Genomic DNA, 11,119 nt, shown 5'->3' with positions numbered 1-11,119 from the left:
ATTGGCTGAGCCCGTACGGCGACATGCCGGTCGCCATCTTGCCGCGCTTTCGCCTTGCGGGGCGGGGGCGCCTCACGGCCGCCGTAGCGCGGCCATCTTGTGCTCCACGTCCGCGCCTGCGCGGCTCCGCCTTCCCGGCCGTCTCCGCGATGGCGCGGGACCGGCAGCCGCTGCCCTGTCCGGTGAGGCAGAGGGAACGGCGCAAAGCGCCGGGAAACGCGCGCGGGGCCGCGAGGGTTAAAGGGGCGGGGTCCCGAGGCGCGCCGCACGTTAAGATGGCGGCGCCCGGCTCGGCGGCGCGGATCCCCGGATGAAGCGGCGCGCTCCGATTGGTCGGTGGGGGTGACCACGCCCCTTTCTTTGTACGGTGTCATGGCGGCGCCCGCTCGGCCGGGCCGGCGCGGGGCGGCACTTCCGGTCCTGCGCAGTGCGCGGCCGCGGCCGCTCGGTGGCGGCGGCGCCGGCGGAGCCGCGCGGGTCCGGTGAGCGCGGGGGGGGCGGGGCCTGCCCGGGGGGCTGGGCCGGAGGCGGGGCCTGCGCGAGAGGGGGCGGGGCCAAGGCGGTGAGGGGAGGGGGCGCCCGGGGGGGGTTTGGGGCAAATTCGGCGGAATTTGGGCAAATTCGCGGGGTCCGGGGGGGGAGGGGGAGGGAGGGCGGTGGGGGGGGTGAGGGGCGCGGGATGGGGAGGGGCGCGGGGGGGTCAGGGAGGGGCTGCGGGGGGAGGGGAGTCTGGGGGGTTTGAGGGGAATTTGGGGGAATTTGGGGGAGCCTGAGGGGGCGGGAGGGGGAGGGGAGGCGGAATTTGGGGTTCGGGGGTGCGGGGGGGGGGGAGGGGAGGCGGGATTGGGGAGGGGGAAGGCGAAAGTTGGGGCCGGAGGGGAATTTTGGGGTTCGGGGGGGGGAGGGGCGGAGTTCGGGGGGGGGGAGCTGGGTGAGGTTTTGGGGTGGGGGAGGGGAATTGGGGGGGATTTCTGGGGTCCCTCCCCTGACCCCTCCCCCCTCTCCCCTCCCCCCAGGCCTCCCCGCTGACCGCGCCCCTCCCCCCCCATCTCGGGGGTCCCGGGGTCCCCATGGCCGCCCCCCCCCAGCCAATCATCGTCCTGGACGACGACGAGGAGGAGCAAGGCCCCTCCCCCAGCCCCAGCCCCTCCCCCAGCCCCGCCCCCAGCCCCGCCCCTCTCCCCCCGAACGGGGCCGGGGGGGGGAGGGGCGGCGCCTTCTGGGAGGAGAACGAGCGGCTGTTCCAGCAGGTGAGGGGGAGGGGCCCAGGTGTGGCCTCAGGTGTGTCAGGATGTGGCCTCAGGTGTGCCCAGGTGTGCCCGGGTGTGGCCCCAGGTGTGCCTGGGTGTGGCCTCAGGTGTGTCAGGATGTGGCCTCAGGTGTGCCCAGGTGTGCCCAGGTGTGGCCTCAGGTGTGTAGGGGTGTGCCCAGGTGTGTGAGGGTGTGGCCCCAGGTGTGTGAGGGTGTGGCCTCAGGTGTGTAGGGGTGTGCCCAGGTGTGTCAGGGTGTGGCCCCAGGTGAGCCCAGGTGTGGTCTCAGGTGTGTGAGGGTGTGCCCAGGTGAGCCCAGGTGTGGTCTCAGGTGTGCCCAGCTGTGACCCAGCTGTGCCCAGCTGTGACCCAGGTGTGCCCAGGTGTGGTCTAAGGTGTGTGCTGTGTGGCCCAGGGTGCCCAGGTGAGCCCAGGGGTGCCCAGGTGTGTGCTGGGTGTGTCCAGTTTTACCCCAGGTGTGTCCTGGTTGCACGTCAGGTGCATCCAGGTGTGTCCCAGGTATATCCAGGTGTGTCCCAGGTGTGTCCAGGTGTGTCCAGGTGTATCCCAGGTGTATCCCAGGTGTATCCCAGGTGTATCCCAGGTGTATCTCAGGTGTACCCAGGTGTATCCAGGTGTGCCCAGGTGTATCTCACATGTATCCCAGGTGTATCCCAGGTGTATCCAGGTGTATCTCAGGTGTACCCAAGTGTATCCAGGTGTGCCCAGGTATAACTCAGCTGTGCCCAGGTGTATCCAGATGTGCCCAGGTGTGCCCAGATGTGCCCAGGTGTGCCCAGGTGTGACGCAGTGTGTTCCGTTTCCCCGCAGTTCCTGTCGCTGTGTGCGCCGCTGACGCAGGAGCACCCCGAGGTGCTGCCGTTCCTGAGCTCGCGGCACCTGCGCGCCCACCCCGACTTCCGGGGCTCGGCTGAGTTCCGGAACATTCTGGGCCGGCTGCTGCGGCGCGTGCGGGGCCGGCGCCGCAAGGTCTACGTCTACATCAACGAGCTCTGCACCGTGCTCAAGGCGCGCGCGCTGCGCCGCCGCCTCCCGCTGCACGCCCTGCCCGCCGCGCACCAGTGCCCGCCCAGTTCCCACCAGTATCCCGACGGAGCGTCCCAGTGTCCCGACGGCGCGTCCCAGTGTCCCGACGGAGCGTCCCAGCATCCCCCCAGCTCATCCCAACATCCTCCCAGTTCATCCCAGTATCCTCCCGGTTCATCCCAGTGCCCTCCCAGTGCCTCCCAGTGCCTCCCTGGTTCATCCCAGCATCCCCCCGGCGCCTCCCGGTGCCCGCCCGGCTCGTCCCAGCATCCCGACGGAGCTGAGCAGTCCCAGTGCGCCACCAGTTCATCCCAGTATCCCGCCGGGGATCCATCCCAGTATCCCCAGCGCTCCTCCCAGTGTCCTGCTGGTTCTCCGGAGCGCCCTGGGGGCTCTTCCCAGTATCCCAGCGCTCCATCCCAGTATCCCAGCGCTTCGTCCAGCGATGCCGGCGCTCCATCCCAGTATCCCAATGGTTCATCCTGGTGCTCCAGCACCTCGTCCCACTATCCCGGTGGTTCATCCGCCGATCCCAGTGCCTCCTCCCAGCATCCCAGCAACTCCTCCCCGTATCCCAACGCCTCATCCCAGTATCCCGGCGGATCCTCCCAGTGTCCCGGCGCTCCATCCCAGTATCCTGGCAGTTCATCTGGCAATCCCAGCGCCCCATCCCAGTGTCCCAGCGCCCCATCCCAGTATCCCGGCGCTCCACCCGGCAATCCCAGCGCCCCGTCCCAGCCGGCCGGCGCCTCCGAGGGCTCCCCGCGGCGCACGGGCGGCTCGCGGCGGCAGATCCGGCACCTGGAGCACCTGCTGCGCGTCTACGCCGGCGAGATCCGGCGGCCTGCAGGAGCGCGAGCTGGACCTGGCCGAGCTGGACAGCGCCGACTCGCCGTACCTGCAGGAGAACCGCCTCAAGAGGAGGATGATGCGCATCTTCCGCCGCCTCTGCCAGCTCAAGGACTGCAGCAGCCTGACGGGGCGCGTGCTGGAGCAGCGCATCCGCTTCCGCGGCACGCGCTACCCCGAGGTGAACCGCAGCATCGAGCGCTTCATCAACCGGCCCGACGCCTTCCCCGACTACTCGGACATCCTGCGCGAGATCCGCGGCGCCAGCGCGCGCCACGGGCTGGGGCTGGGCCGGCGGCAGATGGAGAACATGGCCCAGGAGGCGTTCCGCGAGGTGGGCAACCGCCTGCAGGAGCGGCGCCACCTTGACCTGGTCTACAACTTCGGCAGCCACCTCACCGACCAGTACCGGCCAGGTAACGGGGAAAACGGGGGAAATGGGGGAAAAAAAATGGGAGAAAAATGGGAGAAAAATGGGGTACAACTTGGGCAGCCACCTCAGCGACCAGTTCCGGCCAGGTAAAGGGGGGGAAACAGGGGAAAATGGGGAAAAACGGGGGGAAAATGGAAGAGGAAATAGGGAAAATGGGGGAAAATGGGAGAAAATGGGAGGGGAATGGAGAAAATGGAGAAAATGGGAAATGGGGGGAAAGGAAAAAATGGGAGGGGAGACGAGGAAAATGGGGAAAATGGGGAATGGTGGGGGAATGGGGAAAGTGGGAAAAATGAGAGGGGAAATGAGGAAAACGTGAAATGAGAGGGAAAATGGGATGGGGCAAGGTGATAAGGGAGGGGAAGTGGGGGAGATGGGAAAAAATGGGCGGAAAGTAGGAAAAAATAGGTGGGAAATGGGAAAAATGGGAGGGGAATGGTGGGAAATGGAATAAGGAACAGAAAATGGGGTGGAAAATGGGAAAAAAGCAGGATGAAGATGGAAAATGGAATAAGGGGCAGAAAAATGGGGTGGAAAATGGGAAGAGGGTGAAGAGGAAATGGGGATGGGGTGGGTCTGGAAATTGGAATTTTGGGGTTGGGAATTTGGGGATTTTGAATTTTGGGATTTTTGGGTTGAGAATTATTTTTATTTGGGATTTTGGGGTTTGGAATTCTGGGGTTTGGGATTATGGGATTTTGAGGTTTGGGAGTTTTGGGATTTGGAATTTTTGGGTTGGAAATTTTAGGACTTGGGATCTCGGGATTTCAGGATTTAGATTTCGAGATTCAAGGATCTGGGACTTCGGAAATTTGGGATTTTGGGGATTTGGGAGTTTGGGGTTGGAAATTTTGGGATTTGGAATTCCGGGATTTGGGATTTCAAGATTTTGGGATTTGGAATTCCGGGATTTGGGATTGCAAGATTTTTAGATTTGGGAGTTTTCAGATTTTGTGAAATCTGGGATTTTGGGGATTTTGGGATTTGCAATTTGGGATTCTGGGATTTGGGATTGGGAATTTTTGGGATTTTGGGATTTGAGGATTTTGGGAAATTTGGGATTTTGGGGATTTGGGATTTTGGGAGTGGGAATTTCGGGATTTGGGATTCTGTGATTTGAGATTGGGAATTTTTGGGATTGCGGGATTTGAGGATTTTGGATTTTGGGGATTTGGTATTTTGGGAAATTTGGGATTTTGGGATTGGGAATTTTTGGGATTTTGGGAAATTTGGGATTTTGGGGTCCCCCAGGCATGGACCCGGCGCTGTCGGACCCTGAGCTGGCGCAGCGGCTGCGGCGGAACCGGCGCCTGGCCCTGGCCCGGCTGGACGACGTCATCGCCCGCTTCGCCCAGCGCCAGGAGCGGAACCGTGAGAGCGGCACGGCCCGGAAACAGCGGGAGCAGAAACGCGGGAGCGGGGTACGGGGGAAACGGGGAAACTAGAGCGGAAATTGGAAACGCGAACGGAAACGGGAACACGGGAGCGGGGTACGGGAATGGGAAACGGGAAATGGGAGCGGAAATGGGAACGGAAAGGGGAGCGGGGTACAGGAACGGGAAACGGGAGCGGAAATGGGAACGGAAACGCGGGAGTGGGGAACAGGAATGGAAACACAGGAGCGGGGTACGGGAATGAGAACGGAAACAGGGAAATGGGAACGGAGACAGGGAAACGGGAACAGAAACGGAAACGCGGGAGCGGGGTACGGGAACGGGGAAACAGGAATGGGAAATAGCAAATGGGAACGGTAAACGGGAAATGGGAACGGGAAACGGGAAATGGGAATGGAAATAGGGGAGCGGGGTATGGAAACAGGGAGACGGGAGACAGGAAAGGGAAACGGCAAATGGGAGCAGGAAACGGAAATGGGAATGGGAACGGAAATGGGGGAGCACAGTACGGGGAACAGAAAAGGGGGAGCAGCGTACAGGGTCAACAGGGAAACGGGAACAGGAAACAGGAACCAGGAACGGGAACGAAGGAGCACAGTACAGGAAATGGGGAAACAGAGAATGGGAAACGGGAGAGCAGGGTACAGGAAATGGGGGAAACGGGGAACAGGAACCGGGAATGGGAAATGGGGGAACAGGGTACAGGAAACGGGAGAACGGGAACGGGGAAACGGGAACAGGAACGGGAATGGAAACGAGGGAGTGTGGTACGGGAAACGGGGAACGGGGAATGGGAAACAGGAAACGGGAACGGAAACATGGGAACGGGGTACGGGAATGGGGAATGGGGAATGGGAAATGGGAACGGGGACGGGAAACGGGAATGGGAAACGGCCCTGGAAACACAGGAGCACAGTACAGAAAACGGCAAAACGGGAAATGGGAACGGGAAATGGGAACGGGAAATGGGAAATGGCCCTGGAAACGTGGGAACAGGCTACAAGGGAAAAAGGGAATGGGAATGAGAAAGGGAACGGGAACAGGAAATGGCCCTGGAAACGCAGGATCAGGGTATGGAAACAGAGAACAGGAGAACAAGGAATGGGAAACGGGAATGGGAAGTGGGAATGGGAACAGGAAATGGGAACAGGAATGGGAAATGGCCCTGGAAACAGGGAATGGGAATGGGAAATGGGAAAAGGAATGGGAAACGGCCCCAGAAACACGGGAGCAGGGGACAGGGGGACGGGAAACTGCCCAGAAATGGCCCTGGAAACACAGAAACAGGGTATGGGAAACAGGGAACGGGAATGGGAAATGGGAACAGAAACAGGAAACGGGAACCAAGGTGGGGAAATGGGAAATGGGGATGGGAACCAAGATGAGGGAATGGGAAATGGGAACGGGAACAGGAAACAGGAACCAAGGTGGGAAATGGGAACAGGAAACGGGAATGGGAATCAAGGTGTGAAATGGGAATGGGAAATGGGAACAGCAACGGGAAATGGGAACCAAGGTGGGGGACAGAAAATGGGAACAGGTACCAAGGTGGGGGAACGGGAACAGAAACGGGAAACAGGAACCAAGGTGGGGGAAGGGGAACGGAAACAGAAACTGAAACAGGAACGAAGGTGGGGAAATAGGAAATGGGAACAGAAACAGGAACCAAGGTGGGAAATGGGAATGGAAATGGGAGCCAAGTTGGGGAATGGGAATGGGAGGCAAGAACAAAGGTGGGGAGGGGGATGGGAAATGGGGCCGAGGAGGAGGAGGAAGGGAAGAAGGAAGGCATTGAGGAAGAGGAGGAAGAGAATGAGGAAGAAGAAAAGGAGGAGCGAAGGCAGGAAAAGGAGGAGGAAATGGAGGAGGGAAGACAGGAAAGGGAAGAGGAGGAGGAAGAGGAAAATGAGGAAGGACAAGCAAAGGTGGAGGAAAGGTGGAGGAAGAAAAGAAAGGGCAGGGAAGGGAAGAGGAGGAGAAAGGGGAGGAGGAAGGGCTTAGAAAAGAGGAAGAGGAGGAAAAGGAAGAGGGAAAGGAAGAAGAGGAAGAAAGGCAGGAAAGGGAGGAAGAGGAGGAAGAGTGGGAAAAGGCAGAGGGAGAGGAGGAAGAGGGAGGAGGAAGAGCAGGGAAAGGAAAAAGAGAAGGAAGAGGAAGGAAAAGAAAGAAGGGCAAGGAAAGGAGGAGGAAGAAGAGGAGGAAGGCTAGGAAAAGGAGAAGGAAGTGAAGGAAGAAGAGCAGGAAAAGGAGGAAGAAGAGAGGAAAAGGAGAAGTGGGAAGAGGAAGAGGAGGAGGAAGGTTGGGAGAAGGAGGAAGAATTGGGGGAGGAAGAGCAGGAAAAGGAGAAGGAAGTGAAGAAGGAAGGGCAGGAAAAGGAGGAAGAGGAGGAGGAGGAAGGCTGGGAAAAGGGGAGCCCCCCCTAAAATTCTTCATCCACAGAGGAAGAAAGAAGAGGAAGAGGAGGACGAAGAAGAAGAGGAAGAAGAAGATGAGGAGGAGGAGGAAGATGAAGAGGATGAGGAGGAAGAGGAGGAGGAGGAAGAGGAAGAAGAAGAATCCTCCGAGGCTGAAGGGCGGGTGAAGGTCAAGGAGGAGGAGCAGACTGAGGAGGAGGAGGAGGAGGAAGGAAGAGAAGCCACGGCAAACGCAGGGTGGGGCTGGGGAGGGTTGGGAATTCTGGGGGGATGTGGGGGAATTTTGGGAATTCTGGGGGGATTTTGGGGGAAGGATTTTGGGAGGGATTTGGGGAGGACTAGGGGTCACATTTGGGGGGATTTGGGGGATTTTGAGGTGCTGGGGGGAAGGGACTGGGGACAGAATTTGGGGGTTCTGCAGGAGAATTTTGGACATCTTTGTGGGGGTTTTGAGGAGAAGAAATTTGGGGGCAGAATTTGGGGGTTTTTGGGGCGCTTGGTGGAGGAAATTTAGGGGGGTGAATTTGGGAATTCTGGCGGATTTGGGGGCTCTGAGGGAGATTCTGGGGGGAAGAATTTGGGGGATCCAGGGGGGTTTTCGAGGCTTTTGGGGGAAGAATTTTAGGACAGAAGTTGGGGATTTTGGGGGGAATTTGGGGGGGGGGTTTGTGGGCTCTTGGGGTTAAAAGTTTGGGGATGTGGGGAGGATATTTTTGGGGTCCTCGGGAGGGAATTCTGAGATCCTGGGTGGGATTTTGGGGGGAATTTTGGGGGATCCTGGGGAGAATTTTGGGGGGGTCCTGGGGGGGCTATTTGGGGATCCTCGGGAGGGGTGTCCTGGGTGGGTTCCCCCCTCCCCCCTCTCTAACTCCCCTCCCCCCCCAGGTGCGGCTGATCCGGGGGGTCCCGGCGCTGCCCCTCCCCCCCACCGCGGCCGAGGGGGGAGGGGGGGGGTCCCGGTGGGGGTCCCGAGCCCCTCCCCCCCCCCAAAACCCCGAACTTTTCGTGCTGGAAATCGAAACTTTCCCCCGTGGAGCCGGCGGAGACCCCTCCCCCCTCGCCCTCCCCCTCCCCTCCCCCCGCCCTGGGCGGCTCCGAGGCCACGCCCAAAGCCACGCCCCCCCTCCCCCTCCTCCCCTCCCCCTCCCCCCTTCCAGCTGGATTTGGGGGCGCGGGGGGGCCACAAGCGCCCCTCCCCCCCCTCCCCCCTGCCCCTCCCCCCCCAGGGCCGCGCTGGGGGGAGGGGCGGGCGCCGCCATCAGCTCCACCTCCCTCAATGGGGGAGGGGCCGCGACCCCCCCGGGACCCCCCCCCAGGAAACGGGGCCGGACGGAGCTGCCCGGGGGGGGCAGGTGAGGGGGGCAGGGAACGGGGGGGTTTGGGGGGATTTTGGGGGGTCTGAGGGGGGGCTAGGAGTGGTTATGGGGAGGCTGGGGGGGATTTGGGGCGCTTTGAGGGGTCCCGGGGGGGGTTGGGGGGGATTTTGGGGGAGATAGGGGAAATTCTGGGAGGCTTGAGGGGGACCTGGGGGGGACTTAGGGTTTCCAGGTCTGGATTTGGGGGATTCTGGGGGAGATTTTTGGGGTTCCAGGTGGATTTTGGAGTCCCTGTTTGATTTTTGGGGTTCCAGGTGGATTTTGGAGTCCCTGGTTGATTTTTGGTGTTCCCAGGTGGATTTTTGGGGTCCCCTGGGGTGCATTTTGGGGTTCCCTGTCTGGTTTTGGGGGGTCTAACCCTGCTCCCCCCCCCCCCATCCCCCCAGCCCAGCGGTGCCTGGGGGGGGCTCGGAGGGGGAGGGGCCGGATTTTGGGGGCGCCCCCCCCTCCCCCCTGCCTGACTCCACCCGCGCCGACTCCCCCGGGGGGGACCTGGTGAGCTCCTCCCAGGGGAGCCCCCCCCGGGCAGCCCCCCGGGCCTGCAAGGTGAGGGGGGGGTTTGGGGGTCCTGGGGGGATTGGGGGGTTTTGGGGGGTTCCTGGGGGGATTTGGGGAAAGATTTGGGGGATTCTGGGGGTCCTGGGGGGGATTCGGGTAGGATTTGGGGGGTCCTGGCGGGATTTGGGGCATCCTGGGGGGGAATTGGAGGGTCTGAGATGGGTTTGGGGGAGATCTGGGGGGTCCTGGGAGGGATTTGGGGGTCTCTGGGGGGGGTTTTGGGGGCGGTTCTGGGGGAATTTGAGGCATTTTGAGGAGGATCTGAGGGATTTCGGGGGGTCCTGAGGGGATCTGGGGGAGGTTGAGGGGGATTTAGGGGGGAATTGGGGAAATTCTGGGGGCTCTGGGGTGGAACTCATAGGTCTGCAGATTTGGGAAGGGTTTGGGGGGTCCTGAGGTGATTTTTGGGGGGTCCTGGGGAGGATTTGAGGATCCTGAGGGGATTTTGGGGGACCCTGATGGGATTTTTTGCGGGTCCTGGGGAGGATTTGGGGGATCCTGAGGTGATTTTTGGGGGCCCTGAGGTGATTTTTGGGGGTCCTGGGGAGGATTTGGGAGGTCCCGAGAGGTTTTGGGGGTCCCCAGGGTCAATCTGGGAGAACTTTGGGGGCTCCCGGGGGGTCTGAGGTGCCCAGAATCCCCTGGGGTGACCCCGGACCCCCCCCAAATCCCCTGGGGTCCCCCCGGGGGTCCCGGGCCTCAGGACCCCCACGCCCCCTCCCCCCAGACCAGCGTGGGAACCCAGTGCGACCCCGAGGAGATCATCGTGCTCTCGGACTCGGATTAGCCCCGCCCACCGGCACGGCCACGCCCCCCGCCCCCCAAACCCCGCCCCTTTCGCGCTCAGACCACGCCCCTTTACTCCCTCAATAAACTCCGCCTTTTGGTTTACGTGTACGGCCCCGCCCGTTTGTGGGCGTGGTCTGCGGTGTCCGCGCCGGATTGTCTCGCGAGATGACGTCACGAAGGGGGTGTGGTCTGTGTGGATAAACGGACGCGGCGCCTTTAAGGGGGTGTGGCCGGGGCGGGGGCGTGGCCGGCGGGTCCAAGATGGCGGCGGCGGCGCCGTGAGGGCCCGAGCGCGGGTAACGCGGGCAGGGGGCGGGGCCTGCGCGGGGGGCGGGGCCTGCGCGGGAGGGGGCGGGGCGAGGGGCGGGGGGGGCGAGGGGGGAATTGGGGCAGAATTTGGGGGGGCTTGAGGGGGATTTGGGGGGGACTGGGGGGGAATTAACGGGATCTGGGGGGTCCTGGGGGGGATTTGGGGCGGATTCGGGGGTCCTGGGGAGGATTTGTGGGGTCTGGGCTGGATTTGGGGAGGATTCGGGGGTCCTGGGGGGGATTTGGGGGTGAACTAGCGGGATTTGGGGGGTCCTTGGGGGGACTGGGGGGTCCTTGGGGAACGTTTGGGGGATCTGAGATGGATTTGAGGAAGATTTGGGCGGTTCTGGGGGCTTGAGGTGGTATGGCGGGAAATGAACGGGTTTTGGGGGGAAATGGGGGGATTTGGAGGGTCTGGGATGGATTTGGGGAGAATTTGGGGGGGTCCTGGCGGGGCGTGGGGGAAAATGGGGGGATTTGGGGGATCCTGGGGGGGATTTCGGGGATCCTGGGGGAGTGTGGGGGGATTTGGGGGGGAATTAATGGAGTTTGGGAGTCTTGGGGGGGGTTTGGGGGGCACTGGGGAGGAATTTGGGGTTTTGGTGGGATCCGGGGCAGTTTTGAGGGGTCTTGGGGGGGGGATTTGGGGGGTCTGGGGAGGATTGAGTGAATTTGGGGGATCCCGGGGGGGATTTGGGGGAAT

At 61.9% G+C, this 11,119-nt stretch overlaps 1 protein-coding gene and 1 long non-coding RNA gene across 2 annotated transcripts; both read left to right on the top strand.

Annotated features, from left to right (window-relative positions):
• Positions 1-23: 23 nt before the first annotated feature.
• LOC137466227 (death domain-associated protein 6-like) lies at positions 24-8,279 on the top strand. The gene is given in 7 exon segments (XM_068178061.1): positions 24-182; positions 1,017-1,250; positions 2,082-3,140; positions 3,142-3,562; positions 4,831-5,000; positions 7,410-7,621; positions 8,270-8,279. Coding segments are annotated over 7 exon segments (2,265 nt in total).
• A 360-nt stretch (positions 8,280-8,639) lies between these two features.
• On the top strand, positions 8,640-10,193 carry LOC137466229 (uncharacterized). Its single transcript, XR_010995054.1, has 3 exons — positions 8,640-8,736; positions 9,147-9,306; positions 10,046-10,193. It is a non-coding gene; the product is annotated as an uncharacterized lncRNA (long non-coding RNA).
• Positions 10,194-11,119: the final 926 nt, after the last annotated feature.

The sequence above is a fragment of the Anomalospiza imberbis genome, unplaced genomic scaffold, assembly GCF_031753505.1.
Source record: "Anomalospiza imberbis isolate Cuckoo-Finch-1a 21T00152 unplaced genomic scaffold, ASM3175350v1 scaffold_165, whole genome shotgun sequence".
NCBI lineage: Eukaryota > Metazoa > Chordata > Aves > Passeriformes > Viduidae > Anomalospiza > Anomalospiza imberbis.
This window is presented reverse-complemented; position numbering and strand designations above follow the sequence as displayed.